Source organism: Antedon mediterranea, chromosome 9 (assembly GCF_964355755.1).
Source record: "Antedon mediterranea chromosome 9, ecAntMedi1.1, whole genome shotgun sequence".
In the NCBI taxonomy this organism is placed as follows: Eukaryota; Metazoa; Echinodermata; class Crinoidea; order Comatulida; family Antedonidae; genus Antedon; species Antedon mediterranea.
This window is the reverse complement of record NC_092678.1, coordinates 802,525-825,498: the sequence shown is the minus strand read 5'-3', so window position 1 is coordinate 825,498 and position 22,974 is coordinate 802,525. Positions and strand designations below refer to the sequence as shown.

The 22,974-nt window shown below is 35.0% G+C and overlaps 2 protein-coding genes across 2 annotated transcripts in view; both read left to right on the top strand.

Annotated features, from left to right (window-relative positions):
* Nucleotides 1-6,416: 6,416 nt before the first annotated feature.
* Nucleotides 6,417-8,062, top strand: LOC140058669 (protein BRICK1-like). The gene is made up of 3 exons (XM_072104362.1): nucleotides 6,417-6,568; nucleotides 6,946-7,028; nucleotides 7,151-8,062. The coding sequence occupies exons 1-3, from the start codon at nucleotides 6,442-6,444 to the stop codon at nucleotides 7,175-7,177; spliced, it is 237 nt and encodes a 78-aa protein (XP_071960463.1). The 5' UTR covers nucleotides 6,417-6,441; the 3' UTR covers nucleotides 7,178-8,062.
* Nucleotides 8,063-9,179: 1,117 nt separating this feature from the next.
* LOC140058394 (cilia- and flagella-associated protein 54-like) overlaps nucleotides 9,180-22,974 on the top strand; it is a 43,759-nt gene continuing 29,964 nt past the window's right edge. Inside the window, exons 1-11 of the mRNA XM_072103969.1 lie at nucleotides 9,180-9,252; nucleotides 9,715-9,858; nucleotides 10,370-10,541; nucleotides 11,154-11,212; nucleotides 11,528-11,671; nucleotides 12,009-12,122; nucleotides 17,529-17,630; nucleotides 18,986-19,187; nucleotides 19,516-19,730; nucleotides 20,225-20,375; nucleotides 22,561-22,643. Of these exons, the coding sequence (XP_071960070.1) occupies nucleotides 9,226-9,252; nucleotides 9,715-9,858; nucleotides 10,370-10,541; nucleotides 11,154-11,212; nucleotides 11,528-11,671; nucleotides 12,009-12,122; nucleotides 17,529-17,630; nucleotides 18,986-19,187; nucleotides 19,516-19,730; nucleotides 20,225-20,375; nucleotides 22,561-22,643 (1,413 nt within the window). The 5' untranslated portion in view covers nucleotides 9,180-9,225. The remainder of the gene's footprint in view (nucleotides 9,253-9,714; nucleotides 9,859-10,369; nucleotides 10,542-11,153; nucleotides 11,213-11,527; nucleotides 11,672-12,008; nucleotides 12,123-17,528; nucleotides 17,631-18,985; nucleotides 19,188-19,515; nucleotides 19,731-20,224; nucleotides 20,376-22,560; nucleotides 22,644-22,974) is intronic.

Sequence of the window (22,974 nt, the reverse complement as noted above, 5' to 3'; positions counted from 1 at the left end):
ATTTGATACACACAACCTATCATAATAGTAAACAAATAAAAATAATATTTAAATATATAATTTTGATCTTTAGAGTAGTACCTACTATTTTTTGTATGATCATCCAAAATTGTGCAGTAAAGAATATTTTACGCAACACTTGCTGGTTAAACAATCCTAGTTTCTCCAAAACATAATAATGAAAAAACTACAGGGAAACTATGAAACTTTTGAATAGATAGCGATGTAGGCTAGTTTTCCTAGTACACTCGATATATTCTCTCAATAGGAATAAACGGTAAAACCGTATACTGCCAGTAGTCATGAAAAAAACTCCAGCGAAAGTCTAAACTCAATAGGCTATATTTCACTGGTGTAAACTATTATAGTGAAATACTGTAGGGATATAACTCTCAATACTGCTGCCTGAAGAATCCTATGTTTTACTGGCTAAAACAGTAAAGGCTGTAGGGATAAAACTCTCTTAATATGCTGAAAGCTGTGTATCCCGTAATGCTGTTACGATAAACCTACCCACAATGAGCATAGGAAGAAATTAAGCAAAGCAGAGGCTTATGTTTGCAAAATGAGGTAATAAAGACTTTTGAATTTATTTATTTGGCTTAGACAAACAGGTGGGATATAAATCATGCAGATCATTAAGAAACGGTACATCAAAAAAAGCTTACCTTACCAAATAAAATCTGTCGTCATTAAAGACGCTTAAACAAAAACGTACTGTATGTAAGCAAATCAGTAGCACAACTAAAAGTGCTCAATTCAACACAAGTATTTTAACTTGTGCTGCAGTGATTGACTCGTTCACTCACTCTGTGTAAACTCATTTTAGATGTATTTGAACGATAAGACGTCCTTAATTATCGCATTCAAACTGCCAAATCACAACGCTTCATACGCGACAGCTTCATTGCTGTTTTTGAAATGCTATTACTGAAATTTCATTATTTGGTAATTTCTCATTATCGCTATTAACGGAGCATCTCATGGATATTTATATAAGTATGGAATTCTAACTGGACATGAAAGAAAGGAGGTCAGTCAAGGACGATGTCTCACTCTCAGAACTGGTTCGCCGCCGCATCCTAATTACGTTTCAAGTTTATCTACAAACTCATCATAATTTTATTTTGAATTCCACTGTGGTTCAAGTTATTCTCCAAAAACCAATTTCAAATAGAAATTAAATTGAATCTCAGAAAATGTATTATCAGTGTTTTAGATATTATTCAACTTCAAACGAAATATTTTTTTCCATAGGAGAGGAACATTAATGTGCAACATTGAGTAGACTATACAGCTGCAAGTGTCATCACTCACAAGCAGCTGTCAAAGTCACATTCATCCTAACGATAAAGATACTTTAAATTTTAAAACCTGACATGTTTGTAAAAAAGACAAATTCTATTGTGACAAGCCCCTTTTGAATAAAATCCAATCACCCTCTACAAGAAATGCTGTAGGCGTACATTACAAGCATTTAAAAGCACCTCTATAATGACTAACTTTGATATTAATGATGACAATTAAAATACTTTCTTACTAATCCTGCAGCAATATCAACTTTAGCAAGCACACATTTTATCAATCTGATCCTCCAGCTATCGTTACCATGACACTAAGTGTCAGAATAAACGTTAAAAACATCACTGTCTATTGGCTAATGTGACATCAGTCAAACAAAATAATGAGAAATGCTCAAATTCACATAATTCAACTTTTCCTCATAAAGTGTCAAAAAAAACATCTTCAGATTTCAGATACAGATTTTTTCCTCAAAACAAGTATGAAATAATCAGATGTTTTTGATTGAATGACAGGTTGTAGTGAAGCGGTAGATTGGTGGTTAACATGCTTGCCTTCCAATCCCAAGGTCCAAGGTTCAATGCTGACAAGGGATCACAACTTTTTCTACTTCACTTCCTATTAAGATCTGTCTCCACTATCAAACTTTATGTGACAAAAAATGTGATGTGCCCAAATATTCAGATGTTTTTGATTTAATTTAATTGTATTGGAGCTAAAGTTTGGTGATTAACATGCTTGCCTTCCAATCCCAAGGTCCAGGGTTCAATGCTAACTAAAGGGTCACAACTTTCTATTCCACTCACAAAGCCTAACAGAACAAAGCCTAACAGAACAAAGAAGGCAAGTTCATCTGTAAGTTTTAAAACATTTCCTAAAGCGACTTCAAATGATGAAACTGAAAAGTTCGCTGTCACCCGGGTTAAGCATGCGTGGCATTGTTCATTTAAAATCTGGAATGAATTTTTAAATTTTACCAAAGACTATAATAACAAATCAAGTTCTTTATCCTGGTGTGGGTACATTACCCTGGCGTGGGTACATTACCCTGGCGTGGGTACATTACCCTGGCGTGGGTACATTACCCTGGCGTGGGTACATTACCCTGGCGTGGGTACATTATCCTGGCGTGGGTACATTACCCTGGCGTGGGTACATTACCCTGGCGTGGGTACATTACCCTGGCGTGGGTACATTAACCTGGCGTGGGTACATTACCCTGGCGTGGGTACATTACCCTGGCGTGGGTACATTACCCTGGAGATTTCTATAATTTATCAGAATGTTTATAATGTATCAAAGTGTTTAGTTAGATTTATACATTTAAGAATCATCCAATATATCATTTCAAAATTCTTAAACACATAAATATTTTCTTAGCGTTACAAATCATAAATAGCGTTTTTGATTTACGTATTTCATTGCAATAGATTAAATTTCTTGCCTTAAGTATGGACTTAAAAGCAGTGTACGTACGAATGTACAATTTTTATTTTTAGAAAGACCTGCAGCAGAAGTTTTCTAATTTGTTAGTTTATGCACAAGAGAGTTATTTATGGCCGAGGCATCAGTTGGTTCATTACAATCTGGATGTCACAAGTCAGCAGCGGACATATTCTTAATATATTGACACCGTGGGGATAAACTTTAATGAAAGTGTAAAAAAGAAGAAATGTTGTATATATTTTAAAAAGTTGCAGTTGTCCAAAATCCATTTATGCTGTCTATTTACACGCGTCTGTGTAAAAAAACTGTAGTTTGAGAAATGTAATTAAAAAGGCTAACATTAGATGTGCTACGGAAATTGGATGACTGACACGATGGTGACATTAGTATGACACAGTAGTGGCATTAGGATTATCAGATCAGCATGAAAATTATTGAAGAAAAAAATCGACATTGTTGACAATGCTGATGGCAGATGGAATACGTAACCACAGCAACATAAAAGAGGAAAGATTTATTTTCGTACGATATTTCCAGCTTTGTCTGTGTTGACAAAGGTTGCTAGGTAACTGATACTTTTGTTAATTTTGCCTCGAATATTGTATATATCAAATGACTATATATTCTCTATATCCTTTGTTGTCTGTATTATTATTATCTACAGTACAATGTTTACAAAGTGCCTACAGGTATTCATCTAAATAAATATTGGAAATTGAATGGTAAAACTAGTTGATGAATGCATTGGTTCTATGCTTTAATATCCAGGGAATAAAATACATTATTTACTCTAGCTAGGCTACGGCTGGTATTGCAATCTTTTTTGCTAGGTTAAGATAGTTCATTAAGAAAGTGCTTAAGACCAAGGCTTTATGTATCAAACCAGTTCTTTTTATCTTATGAAATGGACTTTGTCTTCTAAGATTTTAAGAGTATAAAATATATAATATATAATAAAAATTTGCTTTAGAAACAAGATATTTTTTGCTAAGAAGAATGTTTGATAAATTTAAACAAAAGCCTTTTATTTACCTCCGCCAAGGAGGTATATGTAATCGGTAGCGTGTGTTTGTTTGTTTGTTTGTTAGCAGGATTACTCAAGCAGTAATTACAAGATCTTTACCAAAATGAATAGACAGATAGATATGTGGTCAAGGACCATTCCATTAAATTTTGGGACCATTTGGGACCACATTCCCAATTCTGGACCACTTTTTAGTATACTTGTTTAGACCTGCTAGTGTTAAAAGATAGGACAGAATTTTTCAAAAGCCGGCGAGCAGTCTTAAAGTAACAAGTAAACTGAAATTTTATTTTCTCGAGAACTACTTGTCCAAAAAACTTCATTTTTGAACAAGAGGCAAGAGTTATAATTTGTGATTTGTAATTTTAAATCATAATTTGATTTAATGTGCACGTTTTTTGATGCGAGTAGTTTAAAAAACCTATTTCTTTTCAAATTCACTCGTTTGATTTTCGCGTTGCTGTTCTATTGTTAGTCAACTGAAGCTATTGTTAATTGAAAAGCTTGTTACATAACCATTACACCAAACTCGCATACACATGCTTGTAATGAAATTAGCCTAAATCACAAACAGCATTAAGACACACACAAATATATATATATATATTTTTTACCAGAGAAATTTTATGTAGGAGAATTTTACAGTAGGCGGAGGTATGCCCTCTCGGAGTGGCTTTCTAGTTTATTTATTTGTTTGTTTAAAACATAAAACAATACAACATTGAAAACAGGTAAAATAAAATACAGATAAACACATACAAATATGCCATAACAATTTAAAATGATAACAATAAGTGATTCTATAATGATATTGATATGATAATAATAAACTATGGAACGCCGTTTACGCAACATTTCGATGATATAAATTTTATGACGCGATATGTGAATGAAATGCATCGATATGCATTTCATTCAAAACATTTTATTCAAAACATTTCATTTAAAACACTTCATTCAAAACATTCAATTCAAAGAATTAAATTCAAAACATTTCATTCATATATCACGCCATTCAATTCATACCCTGTATCAATGCATTTCATTCACATATCGCGTCATAAAATTCATATCATCGAAATGTTGCGTAAACGGCGTTCCATAATAAACACTGTATATTGAACAAACTGGTTATGCAGGCTTATTGTCTGTTATGTAGCATACAGTAGTTATTCTTTATTTACAATCAAAACTGAGAATAATAAATTCATAGAAATATTAATGTAAGTATTTAGCTAAAGTAAGTCATTCCATGGAGTAAAGAATATTCTTTACTCCATGGTCATTCATTGTAGTAGCATTCTAACCTAATATAATAACATATTTTATTTATTGTGCAATTCTTATATTATAGATAGGGCTATATGCTATATGCAAAATGCTATTATTTAAAACAAATATTTTTTATCTAAGAAACAAATGGAAGACAGTTATGGTTATTAAAATAATATTATATAGGCCCACTACTGTAGTATAGCTAACCTCTCAGCCCGCATAACATTAAGAATACCAACACATGCAGATTACAAGGTACAGGGCAGTTAACCTGCATGACCCCGTGTCGTGACAGAATATGTCAGCTGTCATTCGATCGATAGTCTAGGCCTAGCCTTTGGCCTACGAATTCAACAAACTAAATACCACTTACTACTTCATTGTTTTACTTTGCATTTGAAGTTATCAACATACGCCAACCAACAGTTTAACATGTTAGCTAGATTTCAATAATAAAGTCGTAAAAACAGCAAAAACCTTGGAATAATCTGGACTGTGTGATTACCGTGATTTCCACCGAAAACAACAACAAACAGTCTGGATATGGAACGCCACGCCTGCCTTCGGTAAATAGAGCGCGCTGTACATGGTAATATACACACGACATGACAGCCGAGTCTGATTTAGATTATTTTGTGTACTTGCATCGTTTTCTTTTAAATAGAAAACTGTTGTTAATCGGTTTTATTAATTAACCGACAGACCAATTAAGGATATGTTTCATGGAATAAAATCGTCCCTCCCACACAATAAATAAAACATTTTGAACACGTAACAAACAAACTTGGAATTTAATTAAGTCACACAATTAATAACTGCATTAAATAAACATTTCAACATTACATGCAGCATCACGTATCAGCCTTTGTTACCAATTAATTAACACTTTGTACTAGACTTTGTCAATTTGTAAATAAATGTTCGATATTAAGAATACTTAGTGTATTCTATATGCTTCTTTGCGTGATGTACTGCAATTAAAAGGAAGAAATAAAGCCTGGCTACGTACAGAATCTCATTTTAAATATAATGATCTATTTTTCTAAGTAAATAATTGATCATATGTTATTTTAAGCGCGCCATAATAATTAGTATTACATAAATAGCCTACTCATTTTGTCGTTATTTAATTGCTTTAATTTTCGTTTGCAAAATCGTCATATCGCTTTGAGTTTATTTTCTACAAAATCTAATTATATTTACAATTATTGTTTTTATCACGAAATGCGAAGAGAAAAACGCCTACTACATTTGTGTCTATTTACAGTTTGTTTATAAAAACGTAATCGAATTTTATGTCAAAAAAAAGTTTTGATCTAATCGAAACTATAGAGGGCAGTATATAAGTAATGCCTTTTAAATTTATTTACTTCCGGATAATAAAAAGGTACAAAATGGCACCTTCTAGGCCGCAGCAAAGTGCTGTTCAAAAGCAGATTCATGAAGATTGGGCAAATCGAGAGTATATTGAAATAATTACAACAAGTATCAAGAAAATTGCCGACTTTCTGAACTCATTTGGTAGTTATTTTGCTTGTATTTTGAGTAGTTTTATTGCATCGTTCGGCTGAGCCCACCCAGCCCACTCCCAACCAACGGTTTGTGTGTGTACAGCTGCTAGGCGGCGTGGATACGGTCGTTTACTACCGTCTAGGCTACTGCTAAGTGGGCCTAGCTTCTATGTCTAGCAACCCTGAACTATTAGATGTGCGACTATGATGACGAAATAATAATCATCATGTCTATTACTAGTAGTAGTAGCCCTACATATCTTACAATAATGATAATACATCATATCATTATCATTATTTTTTGTACTTTAATTTAAATATAAATTGTTTATTATTATTTAAAGCCATGATTTTCATTTATCTATGAATAACTTTTTTTATATACAGATATATCATGCCGATCTCGACTGACATTGTTAAATGAAAAATTGACATCTTTGGAAAGGAGAGTGGAATATATTGAAGCAAGGGTATATTTTCATCAAATTGCCTATCTTATCTATACTATATATACTACTTTCTTTTCACGTTCTTAAACAGTATCATGGTTTTTATTTTGTACTTTTAATTTCTGTTATTATTTTTTTTTCAGGTTACAAGAGGGGATACAATGATTTGATTCTACGGACAATATATGTAAAACATCGACGGTCAATTGGCACCGATCGTCGTCCGCAAATGAAATACAACATTTCACCATGTAACAAATTTCGAGCATAACAACAAAAGATAATATGAACAAGGAATCTTGGATTATGTATATATTATTATACTATAAATCTACCGTTTGTTAATACTGTAATTGTAAATTTTCTTAAGTATAGAGTATCACGGTGCTGACGTCACGACAGTGGGTGGCTCCAAGGTCACCAATGGTTTGGAATAGGCTTATTGAAGTAGTCATTTGAAAACATAATTAATAATTTTCAATAAAAACAAACTAAAATTTCGAAAGATCACTAAATATTTGTTTTTATAGTAGCGTTTAACACATTTTTTGGTTGGCTAGCAACCATGCAGCGCTCTCTATCGTTGTGATGTCACACCGTGATACTCTATATTCATTTTTATATTAATTTATAACATTTAACTTTTTGTAATCTCATACATTTATTAATTTATGTGAAACTATCCGTCGTAATTTTACAAATACTTTTGTTGTAAAAATGTTTTAGTTAATTTGATTTAACTTAAATTACTTTAAGTCCTGTCAAAATATTATCAAAACAAACATCATTTTTTCAAACCAATAGCTAGCTCTACAAACTATTTTTGTATGCGGTCCTCTATTTATTTTTAATCTATCTCATTGGAGATAATGTAATGTTAAAACAAACGGTTAGACTCCAAATGCATTGTAGAAATAAGCCGGTACTATAATTATTGTGTAAAGATTTTTTTATAGATATTGCATTACATTTAATCTATGTTTTGAACCATAAAAATGGATTGAAATTTATGAAAAACAGCAATTTTTCAATAAATGTATTTCACAAAATTCAAATTCCACCCTTTGAATTATGTACTTTTTGTGTACAAAACGTGGAGCTTACAGTATTTTAATAATACAGTTTTATTGTATTACATAACTGTTACATAACTGTTACTTATTATTTTCCTGTAAGTAATCCATCAAAGGTAACTTAAATTTACTACTAAATGCGTTACAATGTTTTTATTAATTTATTAGTACAATACAAAATATTAGTTCATCATAAATAATCATTTTTATAAGACTTTTAATGTATAAATTATGTTAAAAAATGTAATAAAAGTATATTACAAAAGGCGTTATACAATGTGCTCATTGAACCATTAAGTATGAACTTAACACATAGCAACAAAAAGCAAGTAGTGCGCAGCCGCAGTTCAATTATAAACTACTGCCTGACGATTTTAATTTTGTGGCAATGCGATTGAAAGGTTTCGTAAAATGTCTGCAACCTTACAGCATAAAGCTGTTCTTACCCAAAAACTACCAACATCTAACTTCTATGATAGTAAATCTAACCCCGTGATTAATGCATTCAACGAAGAATCTAAACTTTTCCGACAATTAATAAGAAAAACATCGTCTGTGGGAAAGACCAAACATGGACGGAAGGCCGAGGCTCAATCAACGTCTCGCGGGTGAGATTGATTCTTCCCCTGTGGTTTTATGCGAGTACGATAGGCCTAAGCCTAGCTGAAATCTCGCAAAAATAAATATTTTTTGACCTCCTTATTTAATAACAAAATATGTAAATAATCTCTAAAACTAGGCCTAAATAAATAATCTCAACCTAGGCCTAGGCCTAGCTTTTAAATATTAGGCCTAGCCTAGGCCTAGTATTATTATTATTAATAATAAATAATGAATAGGCCTAGGCATAGGCCCTAGCCTACTAGCTAGGATATTAATAAACAAGTCTATTTAGGCAAGCCCTACTTAATTGCAACTCAATTAATGCCTCTACCTATGGTAGGCGTAGGCTGACATTATAGATAGGATTAGGAATAGGAGGCATGAGTTTTTGACTGTGGCGTTAAAAAGGAATGGCACTGGCCATTCATATAAATGTTTAAACAATTTCTTTTGTACATAAAAGGTCTGATTCACTATTCAAATTGTGGAACTCATTTGAAGGTCGACTGCCAAAAGTTTTATACCAGCAAAAACTAATTGAAATGGGTGATTTTCTTGTTTCAATTAAAGTAAGTACTAAGTTACGTAGGCCTCTGCTGATGATGTACTAATGTATATAACTTCATACAGTCTTCTCCTCCCAAATACTGGACTCTCTGGAAACTCTCTCAAAACCCAAAGGTCTGGTTTACCATTAGTAATAACATACTACTAGATTATCAGAATGTCTGTGAAACCACACCTATTATGCCCAACCAAGTGTTTACATTATTGGGAGACTAGAGTTGAATGTACACATAGATTTATAATACATATTACTCACTGACTAAACCCAGGGCCCTCGGAGCTTATAGGGGCCAAGAGTATGAGCAGTTCAATGCAACTACCCAGCGTCGAAGGGCCCCTTTAGGAGTGCTAAAGCAGGGGCCTTTGCCCTGTGCATTAAACCACTGTAGACTGAGGGTCCCAAATGATCAGCAATTGCTGGATGGGTCACCCTAATTAAATATGGTTCAAATAAAATATTTCAGGAGTACAACCTGGCTGTTTGGCAGTGTTATGGTCAATATCTAGATGAGTTTGGAGATCAACATATTGAAGATATAGTTGATATCAAATCTGTCAAACACATCTTCTTTCCAGATGGTTTGGAAACTGATCATGCAAGTTTAACTGTAAGGATACCATAGTCTCGCATCCATTCAATAAACATTATATTCAACTTGATAAATGTGGAGCCTTATATTTACTGTCTGGAGGTCATTAGGATTCCTTGACCCTTGACACAGGTTTGACACAATGTATCAATGGGTAGTCATAATCGTAGGTTTTGCAAAAGGTCCCAAATAATACGTGATGTGATTTTACAGGATAGGAATCAAATGTCAAGGGTTAATGACAAATTCCAAATATCATTACCAGACTAAAATTAAATAAACTATGCTGCGTAAAGAAAGAACACCCTTTTTATTCCTACTTGGATACGATATTATTATGAACATTTTCATAGATAATCTGTTTGATGTTTTTCTTTCTTAAATTTTTAATGTTTCTCATTTCATCATTATTATATTCTTGAACTTGTGAATTCCCTGTGAAGGAAGGAATAAAGTTTAACCATATCTGTTGATGACTTAAGTAAGATTAAATTGTTGTCATACTTTGTTTTATCTGGCTATGTTTTAGTTTCGTGCTCTGTATGGTAAAAGCATCTGCAACTACCAGTTAGTGTTACAATCTGATTCTAAGCTGCAAAACACAGAATCTGTGAGCAAATGTCTCAAACTTCTCGCCTTTCTTCGTCTCATTACTCAAATTGTTCTCAACAGAGAAACGCTTTGTTGGTTAGTGTACAATGGTAAGTTAATAATTAAGTAAAACAAACTTATTAAATTCTTGCTTATTTAAAAAATCTTGAATACCATCCAACTCACGTCATGATCAATTATGATATGAGAAATCCATGCTTTCTAAACCTGTGTATTGTCGACTGTCAGAAAAATCCTGGAACTTTGACAGAATTTGAACCAAAGACTTAATAACAAAGATTTGTAAGCAAGCATATCAACTACCAAGACACAGTGCTAATACCAACCTGCTGAAATAACGGACAGAATGAAGACCCTGGGATTTGTAAGCAAGCATATCAACTACCAAGACACAGTGCTATTACCAACCTGCTGAAATAACAGACAGAATGAAATAAACGTCTGTCTGTCTGTAGTTTCTGTAACTATGGTATACTGATTAATTTGATGCATTTGTTATGTTTTTCATCTGAAATAAGTAAATTAGGTTGTATTAATATTTACTGTTCAGATATCTGTATAACATCGTGAGCTTTTTCCCAAGTGATCATAAGATCAATAGTGGGTAAGATCACTCGGAAAACACCCATGACATGTCTTTGGAGTTTTTCTAGTTGATATGAAAGAGGTAATAAGTTGTATTAATATTACCTGTCTTTCAGGTACTATCCATATTTACAGTGTTTCAAGACACATGATGACTCTAGGCCATTCCTCTAAGGTAAAGCATTAAGAAGCTACTTTTGATGACCTAGGAATCATATTGTGCGCATGTGGATACACTCAGAGGATTCTATGTCATGATCCATAGAACAATGTGTAGATCCTAGGCCATCTCAAATCGAAAAATTCCTATTCTTTAAGCTAAACATGAGATATGCACAATGCGTAGATCCTAAGGAGTATGAAATACAAATTGTAATGTTAAGAACTGTTAAAATATGATACTATTGCATGCCATGTGACCCACAATCGTCCAATCAAAGGACATGAAATTATTTAGGTGTTATATATTAACATATTTGTTATGTTGTAGGTGTTGGAGTACCTGTTGTGGGCTTGTATGTGTATGGAGAACTCAGTACCCTTGTTAGCAGTCAGATACCTGCCTTGGAGGTCAACCCTGTACACTGCTGTGTGCCAGTGTTATTATGACTGCAAAGCTGGGCCTGAAGCTGAGGTAAACACTGTACTGAGAGTAAAACATTTTCTTTATAATTGGTTCACAGTCAAAGTCAAGCCAAAAGTAATATTTATTTCTCTTTAAGTTCATAATACATCATCAGATCATTATCACAAACATACACATATCATCATCATCGTCATCATCACCATCATCATCATCATCATCATCATCATCATCATCATCATCATCATCATCATCATCATCATCATTTGATTTAATCAATCTTACATACAAGAACAAACACAAACAACAAACAAACACCACTAGTTATTGTCATAATATAGTCCCTTCTGTTTAACTGTATTACTATTTATATGTTTGGTATTGACAGAGCTTTGCTAGACGTGCTCTATCAAAGGTGAATGACTTGAGTCAATTGGAAAAGATCAGCTCAGCAGCGTGTAGCCCGCAGATTGAGGATATCTTCAGACAAGCTGCTGTCAAGGTAAGCATTTTTGTACAAATAAACAAATAAATGTTTGAGAACTTTGACTTGTTTCTGGTATTATACTTGTGACGGAACACAGTGATTTCATTTAGCCTACTTGTCTATCCCTTCGTTTAGCCTACTTGTGTATCCCTCCATTTAGCCTACTTGTCTATCCCTCCATTTAGCCTACTTGTCTATCCCTTCATTTAGCCTACTTGTCTATCCCTTCATTTAGCCTACTTGTCTATCCTTCCATTTAGCCTACTTGTCTATCCCTCCATTTAGCCTACTTGTCTATCCCTCCATTTAGCCTACTTGTCTATCCCTCCATTTAGCCTACTTGTCTATCCTTCCATTTAGCCTACTTGTCTATCCCTCCATTTAGCCTACTTGTCTATCCCTTCATTTAGCCCACTTGTCTATCCCTTCATTTAGCCTACTTGTCTATCCTTCCATTTAGCCTACTTGTCTATCCCTCCATTTAGCCTACTTGTCTATCCCTCCATTTAGCCTACTTGTCTATCCCTCCATTTAGCCTACTTGTCTATCCTTCCATTTAGCCTACTTGTCTATCCCTTCATTTAGCCCACTTGTGTATCCCTTCATTTAGCCTACTTGTCTATCCCTCCATTTAGCCTACTTGTCTATCCCTTCATTTAGCCTACTTGTCTATCCCTTCATTTAGCCTACTTGTCTATCCCTTCATTTAGCCCACTTGTCTATCCCTTCATTTAGCCTACTTGTCTATCCCTTCATTTAGCCTACTTGTCTATCCCTTCATTTAGCCCACTTGTCTATCCCTTCATTTAGCCCACTTGTCTATCCCTCCATTTAGCCTACTTGTCTATCCCTCCATTTAGCCTACTTGTCTATCCCTCCATTTAGCCTACTTGTCTATCCCTCCATTTAGCCTACTTGTCTATCCCTCCATTTAGCCTACTTGTCTATCCTTCCATTTAGCCTACTTGTCTATCCCTTCATTTAGCCCACTTGTGTATCCCTTCATTTAGCCTACTTGTCTATCCCTCCATTTAGCCTACTTGTCTATCCCTTCATTTAGCCTACTTGTCTATCCCTTCATTTAGCCTACTTGTCTATCCCTTCATTTAGCCCACTTGTCTATCCCTTCATTTAGCCTACTTGTCTATCCCTTCATTTAGCCTACTTGTCTATCCCTTCATTTAGCCTACTTGTCTATCCCTTCATTTAGCCCACTTGTCTATCCCTTCATTTAGCCTACTTGTCTATCCCTTCATTTAGCCTACTTGTCTATCCCTTCATTTAGCCTACTTGTCTATCCCTTCATTTAGCCTACTTGTCTATCCCTTCATTTAGCCTACTTGTCTATCCCTTCATTTAGCCCACTTGTCTATCCCTTCATTTAGCCTACTTGTCTATCCCTTCATTTAGCCTACTTGTCTATCCCTTCATTTAGCCTACTTGACTATCCCTCCATTTAGCCTACTTGTCTATCCCTCCATTTAGCCTACTTGTCTATCCCTTCATTTAGCCTACTTGTCTATCCCTTCATTTAGCCTACTTGTCTATCCCTCCATTTAGCCTACTTGTCTATCCCTTCATTTAGCCTACTTGTCTATCCCTTCATTTAGCCTACTTGTCTATCCCTTCATTTAGCCCACTTGTCTATCCCTTCATTTAGCCTACTTGTCTATCCCTTCATTTAGCCTACTTGTCTATCCCTTCATTTAGCCTACTTGTTTATCCCTTCATTTAGCCTACTTGTCTATCCCTCCATTTAGCCTACTTGTCTATCCCTTCATTTAGCCCACTTGTCTATCCCTTCATTTAGCCTACTTGTCTATCCCTTCATTTAGCCTACTTGTCTATCCCTTCATTTAGCCTACTTGTCTATCCCTTCATTTAGCCTACTTGTCTATCCATTCATTTAGCCCACTTGTCTATCCCTTCATTTAGCCCACTTGTCTATCCCTTCATTTAGCCTACTTGTCTATCCCTTCATTTAGCCTACTTGTCTATCCCTTCATTTAGCCTACTTGTCTATCCCTTCATTTAGCCTACTTGTCTATCCTTCCATTTAGCCTACTTGTCTATCCCTTCATTTAGCCTACTTGTCTATCCCTCCATTTAGCCTACTTGTCTATCCCTTCATTTAGCCTACTTGTCTATCCCTCCATTTAGCCTACTTGTCTATCCCTTCATTTAGCCTACTTGTCTATCCCTTCATTTAGCCTACTTGTCTATCCCTTCATTTAGCCTACTTGTCTATCCCTCCATTTAGCCTACTTGTTTATCCCTTCATTTAGCCTACTTGTCTATCCCTCCATTTAGCCTACTTGTCTATCCCTCCATTTAGCCTACTTGTCTATCCCTCCATTTAGCCTACTTGTCTATCCCTCCATTTAGCCTACTTGTCTATCCCTCCATTTAGCCTACTTGTCTATCCCTCCATTTAGCCTACTTGACTATCCCTCCATTTAGCCTACTTGTTTATCCCTTCATTTAGCCTACTTGTCTATCCCTCCATTTAGCCTACTTGTCTATCCCTCCATTTAGCCTACTTGTCTATCCCTCCATTTAGCCTACTTGTCTATCCCTTCATTTAGCCTACTTGTCTATCCCTCCATTTAGCCTACTTGTCTATCCCTCCATTTAGCCTACTTGACTATCCCTCCATTTAGCCTACTTGTCTATCCCTTCATTTAGCCTACTTGTCTATCCCTCCATTTAGCCTACTTGTCTATCCCTCCATTTAGCCTACTTGTCTATCCCTCCATTTAGCCTACTTGTCTATCCCTCCATTTAGCCTACTTGTCTATCCCTTCATTTAGCCTACTTGTCTATCCCTCCATTTAGCCTACTTGTCTATCCCTCCATTTAGCCTACTTGTCTATCCCTCCATTTAGCCTACTTGTCTATCCCTTCATTTAGCCTACTTGTCTATCCCTCCATTTAGCCTACTTGTCTATCCCTTCATTTAGCCTACTTGTCTATCCCTCCATTTAGCCCACTTGTCTATCCATTCATTTAGCCTACTTGTCTATCCCTTCATTTAGCCTACTTGTCTATCCCTTCATTTAGCCCACTTGTCTATCCCTTCATTTAGCCTACTTGTCTATCCCTTCATTTAGCCTACTTGTCTATCCCTCCATTTAGCCTACTTGTCTATCCTTCCATTTAGCCTACTTGTCTATCCCTTCATTTAGCCTACTTGTCTATCCTTCCATTTAGCCTACTTGTCTATCCCTTCATTTAGCCCACTTGTCTATCCCTTCATTTAGCCTACTTGTCTATCCCTTCATTTAGCCTACTTGTCTATCCCTCCATTTAGCCTACTTGTCTATCCTTCCATTTAGCCTACTTGTCTATCCCTTCATTTAGCCTACTTGTCTATCCCTCCATTTAGCCTACTTGTCTATCCCTCCATTTAGCCTACTTGTCTATCCCTTCATTTAGCCTACTTGTCTATCCCTCCATTTAGCCCACTTGTCTATCCATTCATTTAGCCTACTTGTCTATCCCTTCATTTAGCCTACTTGTCTATCCCTTCATTTAGCCCACTTGTCTATCCCTTCATTTAGCCTACTTGTCTATCCCTTCATTTAGCCTACTTGTCTATCCCTTCATTTAGCCTACTTGTCTATCCCTCCATTTAGCCTACTTGTCTATCCTTCCATTTAGCCTACTTGTCTATCCCTTCATTTAGCCCACTTGTCTATCCCTTCATTTAGCCTACTTGTCTATCCTTCCATTTAGCCTACTTGTCTATCCCTCCATTTAGCCTACTTGTCTATCCCTCCATTTAGCCTACTTGTCTATCCCTCCATTTAGCCTACTTGTCTATCCCTTCATTTAGCCCACTTGTCTATCCCTTCATTTAGCCTACTTGTCTATCCCTTCATTTAGCCCACTTGTCTATCCCTTCATTTAGCCTACTTGTCTATCCTTCCATTTAGCCTACTTGTCTATCCCTTCATTTAGCCTACTTGTCTATCCCTTCATTTAGCCCACTTGTCTATCCCTTCATTTAGCCTACTTGTCTATCCTTCCATTTAGCCTACTTGTCTATCCCTTCATTTAGCCTACTTGTCTATCCCTTCATTTAGCCTACTTGTCTATCCCTTCATTTAGCCTACTTGTCTATCCCTTCATTTAGCCTACTTGACTATCCCTCCATTTAGCCTACTTGTCTATCCCTCCATTTAGCCTACTTGTCTATCCCTCCATTTAGCCTACTTGTCTATCCCTTCATTTAGCCTACTTGTCTATCCCTTCATTTAGCCTACTTGTCTATCCCTTCATTTAGCCCACTTGTCTATCCCTTCATTTAGCCTACTTGTCTATCCCTTCATTTAGCCTACTTGTCTATCCCTTCATTTAGCCTACTTGACTATCCCTCCATTTAGCCTACTTGTCTATCCCTCCATTTAGCCTACTTGTCTATCCCTCCATTTAGCCTACTTGTCTATCCCTCCATTTAGCCTACTTGTCTATCCCTTCATTTAGCCTACTTGTCTATCCCTTCATTTAGCCTACTTGTCTATCCCTCCATTTAGCCTACTTGTTTATCCCTTCATTTAGCCTACTTGTCTATCCCTCCATTTAGCCTACTTGTCTATCCCTTCATTTAGCCTACTTGTCTATCCCTCCATTTAGCCTACTTGTCTATCCCTTCATTTAGCCTACTTGTCTATCCCTTCATTTAGCCTACTTGTCTATCCATTCATTTAGCCTACTTGTCTATCCCTTCATTTAGCCTACTTGTCTATCCCTTCATTTAGCCTACTTGTCTATCCCTTCATTTAGCCTACTTGTCTATCCCTTCATTTAGCCCACTTGTCTATCCCTTCATTTAGCCTACTTGTCTATCCCTTCATTTAGCCCACTTGTCTATCCCTTCATTTAGCCTACTTGTCTATCCCTTCATTTAGCCTACTTGTCTATCCCTTCATTTAGCCTACTTGTCTATCCCTTCATTTAGCCTACTTGTCTATCCCTCCATTTAGCCTACTTGTCTATCCCTTCATTTAGCCTACTTGTTTATCCCTTTATTTAGCCTACTTGTTTATCCCTTCATTTAGCCTACTTGTCTATCCGTTCATTTAGCCTACTTGTCTATCCCTTCATTTAGCCTACTTGTCTATCCCTTCATTTAGCTTACTTGTCTATCCCTTCATTCTGAACGTCCTCACTTATTACATCCATTAACATTTTATTAGATCCTCTTGACTCTTAAGGCCAACTCAGACAGCGTTGTACAACGATGTTGTTGTATCTTGTGTCAGGCATAGTTTTTAGGTCGTCGGGAAAACATGTACAACCTTCTCTCGCTGTCTGGCCTTTAGGTGTCCTCACTCACTGCATCTATCAACATTTTATTAGGTCCTCGTCATCATCTTCTCTTACCAACCTTTGTACATAGATGTTTTTGATTTATTTCAGCTTGGTATAATGGTGTACAAACGAACAGTGTTTGATACTCGTAAAAGACCCAAAGGACTTCTACGGCCAAAGACCAGGAGTAACATAAAAGATGCCCAGTCGGTAAATACGCCACAATGATGACATCATCAAATCGTCCATGTTGATATTAACAAGCTTATTTTTTAGGGTTGTAAACGAAGAAATGCGGATTGTGACAAGTTGAACAAGTATCTGTCTGACATTCCATAACCGTCAGAGTCTGTTTAAATACCGTCTGTCGTCCCAAAACCAAAGCTCGCATTAATATTACTTTGCTAATTAACAATGTTCACTATTGAATTGTAAATATTGTTGTATAAATATTTACTGGTATTCACTTCCAAATATGGAATATTAGTTCAGCTTTTTGTGTTACATGATTAAAATAAATATTAAAATTATTTTTATTAATAAATTTGCTAAATTAACAACCTTACATGCATGGTATCATACAGTATATATTAGGATTTGCTTATTAAACGATTTTCAAGCATAATCATTTTCATTTTATATATATATTTTACATTCAAGGGTTTTATTTTTGCCAATAATTATTTTTTTTGTAATACATGAGCTTTTTAACTGGTGAGTTTTTATACTTAAAATTTTGTCTTTGCAACAAATGCGATTATTTAGCCAACGGAAGTGCGTGTGATGACGTTAGTAGCAAGCGATGGTAGATTAATTTGGCATAAAACGTCTAAACAAAGACTAGACGACCTTTACAAAAAACCGGGATCAGTGAGTAATGTCACACATGAGTGCATCGTACTTATCACCATTCTAACAATTTAAACATTCTACTATTAACCTCTCTACAGAATTGTATAAGTTAGAATTTGTTTAAATGTGAAATTTACTTCTTTAGAGCTTTCGATCATTATGCACCTTTCTTTCATTATGGGAACTAATATTAATATAACATTTGGTGAATAATTCTGTTAAACTGTCACTAATTCAGCTATTCTTAACATCAGCATAGGTATTATGTACCTAACATTTAGTCCAGCTCATTCTATATGTTAATTCTTTGATGATTTGTGAATAAACACACTATATAAACTTCTATAAAATGTAACTAAAATGTAACTAAATGTTCATTTTTTTAACAGGCAGCACCGTCTTCATTTTTGTGTTTTTAACTTTAAACTAAAGATTTTTTTCTTATTCCACCTTCATTATTTTATTTCTGTCTATAAAACAGAACACCAACAGTAGTTTAATTTAATATTTAGGTTTTTTATTTTAAAAAATGTGATAAAGTACTGTTATATTTCAATAATAACATTTCTCAATCTAACTTTACTTCTCTCTTGAAGCACATAGCGTACATGAAATTTAACTGTGTTTAATCCATTAATCCATAATTAATGAAACTTTTCAACAATGAAATGTTTACCGCCAAAATACTAATAATTTTGACTATTTACTTTCAGCTTCCATGGCCTAGAACACCAGTTGAGAAACTGTTATCGGACATGTTTGAGGGCAGTGCAGCCCAGTTCTTAGCATTGTTGGATACACTAAGTGATAGTACTCGTCGCACTTTGCTCACTAGCCCTCCGGCAGCTGACTCTGAAGATTACATTCTGGACACGTTCACTGAAATGTTCTTTGCCGGAATGGAAATAATCTCTGGTATGAAAAAAACAAATTTCAATTCCTTTTAATAAATGAGGTTCATGAGTTAATTGATTAAGGCACAATTGAAATGAGATGATTAAGAGTCATGAGGAAATTTCTAGAATTTTTTTAATCAAACCGGTATTGGGTTTGGTCTACTAGCGTTCCTGCTTCCAAAAGTCATCCATTCGTAGAAGCACTGATAAAGAAAGTCTATCCGAGTCATTCAGAATTTGTTGTGTTCAGCACACAACACAACAGGATTCCTATGATAGGTAGATGGAAATTATAGCTAATTAGTTACAATGCCATTTTTATTAATATAAACTTTTTTCTGCCACAGGTGGAGGGGGTAAAAATCCGAGAACGGCTCCCAGCACAATCAGTGACGTGACCCTTTCTGGCGTTGTCTTGGATAGAACTGTAATGGAGATGGCTTGCGCTGGTGAGGATGGGGTCACCTTAAGTGCTGTTGTCAAGTTTGTTAAGTGGGCCTATAATTATGAACAATGGGAGGTGTATGATTTATTGATTGCTCTGTTGCTTGAAAAAATCAAGGTATTTAAGAAACTCTTTTATCTGTTTTGTTAAACTTCATTTAAAATAATAACTGAGTGAAAATATTGTGGAGGCCCTTTCAACACCTTTAATTACAGGCCCCTAAAGGACATTAGGTTAAGTTCAACACTTTACAAATATTTGGCCCTACTACCTCATCCTGGATCTGTCACTGGTCCTCGGTTTTTTTTCTTTTTTTTTTCATACGCATCCAACAGCGTGTTACTCACTAATTACAGGATGGATAAACTATTTAATAATTTAGTTTGCTTATAAACTAAGTCTCATTTGAGTCTTAGAGAGTGGAGTTGAAAGAGTTGTGAGTTACAACCCTGGCAGTAGGTCAGGATTGAACCCCGGACGTTGGGATTGGAAGGCAAGCATGTTAACCACCAAGCTACAGCTCCTAAAGGCAATAGGAATATTGTAGTTTAAAAGACTAGATTCCAAGCTATAAAAAGTAATTATTTTTACTATTTATTTTGTATTTACAGTCACTTGAGTCACCAGAATACGCTGCTGATCTGAAGGCATTAGAACTTATCCAATGCATGGAAGTTGTGAATGTGAATAGGAAAACTAAGAAACAAGCCGAGGAATACAATGAGGCTACGGGGACGGGAACTCGGAACATATCGGCTCAAGGTAACCTCTATCTACACTAACAAGTTAGTTTGAGAAAAAAAAGTGCCCAAATATGTTAGTGATATAACATGTCCATATATGCAGGGCACATCACATTTTTTTCACATCTATATATAAATTATGGTTAATTCTGACATAGGCGAGCACAATGCAAAAACTTCGGTACAAATCTCCGCCTTGGATACCTACCTTATCTATCTGAGATGTAACGCGAAACGTAGATTTGATAACATTAGTGTTCACAGCGACGCTATTGTTCCATATTTCTATCTTAGGAAGATATTATAAAGAGTTTTTTAACACAATTTATGATTTCAACATTAGATTTTCATCTCAATTTCAATTCTTCCCGGTCAAAGTAATTTCCGGGTTTAAGATAAGTTCACCTTGCAACAACCTGGTTTCAAATATTTTCTCTCTTTTATACACAAGGGAGCAGTTAAAATAATAGATTTGACCCTAAAGGTGACTGGAAACAGGCACTTTCCATCAATCAATACAATGTCCCTTTGGAAGACGAAAAAAAAATCAGATATAATCATAGCCATTTCAGTTTTTTGTTTATTTTAAAACATACCGCGCGTGTGTGAAGGTACAGTAGTTAAATAATAGGAATTATACTGCAAATTAATAAAGATCAAATTAAATATACGCCATAAAGAATCAGAATATATTGTGGGGAATAGTATTATAAAATTACATAGGGAGATTTGATGATAAGACATTTTTCGAGTGAAATCCCGATAGCTGAGTTTTATTGAGTAAGCTTGCAGGAATAACTGTAGGCTATCTTCCTGTGTCCCGTTAGGACCGAGATGTCTGCCCATGTTGCAAGCCGTAAGTTCTTCTTTCTTGGGCCCACTCTGTCACGGCAGTTAGTTTCAAAAGATGATTAAATTAAATAATGTATTAATAATTATTAGGATGGTATTCATTTGAATAAACGCCTCTCCAATAAAACATCACTTTGAATAATAACCCCCCCCCCCCCCAACAACCCAACTATCTAATAAACGTCCATCCACATATTTATAACAACACAATTATACTATTTGTAGTAGAATTCACCGCACTGTTATCTACAATTTACCAAGCATTTGTTATTCTTTTTTAGCACTTTTCATATCTATTAGAGGATTTCATTTTATTATAAATGTTACCATATTATTAAAACTACAAAATTTAACATATATCCCTCGAATAAGCACCTCCCTCAAATGACCTCCGCCTCCCCAAAGGGCCCTACCAAACAATAAAAACTGTACTTTAAAATGTTATTAATCATCTAAAACACTGTGAAACAAAGTAGTTTAGTTTTACGAATGTCAAGCATTTTCAATAATGGTAACCGACAGAAAACGTATAAGGAGAACATTATCATTCCGAGAACCATCGTCTACACTTCCTAGAGGGGAGCGAGCGAAGCGAGCTCACCCTCTAGTACAATTTAATAGAGCTTTACTCTTATCATTTAATAGAGCTTTATTCTTATCATTTAATAGAGCTTTATTCTTATCATTTAATAGAGCTTTACTCTTATCATTTAATAGAGCTTTACTCTTATCATTTAATAGAGCTTTACTCTTATCATTTAATAGAGCTTTACTCTTATCATTTAATAGAGCTTTACTCTTATCATTTAATAGAGCTTTACTCTTATCATTTAATAGAGCTTTACTCTTATCATTTAATAGAGCTTTACTCTTATCATTTAATAGAGCTTTACTCTTATCATTTAATAGAGCTTTACTCTTATCATTTAATAGAGCTTTACTCTTATCATTTAATAGAGCTTTACTCTTTTCATTTAATAGAGCTTTACTCTTATCATTTAATAGAGCTTTACTCTTATCATTTAATAGAGCTTTACTCTTATCATTTAATAGAGCTTTACTCTTATCATTTAATAGAGCTTTATTCTTATCATTTTCTTTTGAATGATCCAATACAAAGAATGAAAGAATTAAAAAAAGATTATGTAAACTCGTGTTATTCAGGAGTGGTGACACAATGCTGTCACAATGCTGTCACATGACACTTTATTGTTGGTAGCGCCATCATTTCATGTATAACGTAGTAACTCTATTTTAACAGTTGTGATTGTTTATTGTTAAATTGTTTATATTTATTTGTTGTGGTTATGCATAGTAAAGTATGTTATATTAGTTTGTTTATTTAACAATAGTGTCCCATCGTACAGTTTCTACAAGTGATGAGATGGTGCAGCTGGCTGAGGTCCTGTACTCCTGTATTCAAGATACAATGGCTGTAAGTCTGACTTGATTTCACACAACCATGTTCTCCACCAACACATTTTAAATCCGACTGGATTCGTTGTGGAAATGGGGTTAAAAAGGCACACACCGCCTAAACTTACCCATCAAAACTAAACTAAACTCAAATCAAAATCAAATTATCTTATTATAAGATAACTTAAACTAAATCTCGCAATCAAGCAAAATTTCACATACCTGGGACATTTTCGAACCTCATCCGAGGATTCTTCATCAGCACTAACTTAGTAGCTAGGCTGTCAGACGGTTTAATGTGTAATTGAGTCACACGATCGTGAACCTAATGCAAAAATCTTTATCTACCA

Excerpts from the sequence above, each read along its gene's own strand:
- LOC140058669 (XM_072104362.1), top strand. The coding sequence starts at position 6,442 with ATGGCACCTTCTAGGCCGCAGCAAAGTGCTGTTCAAAAGCAGATTCAT. Across the intron at positions 6,569-6,945 it reads CGACTTTCTGAACTCATTTG|ATATATCATGCCGATCTCGA; the intron begins GTAGTTATTTTG and ends TTTTATATACAG. Across the intron at positions 7,029-7,150 it reads TGGAATATATTGAAGCAAGG|GTTACAAGAGGGGATACAAT; the intron begins GTATATTTTCAT and ends TTTTTTTTTCAG.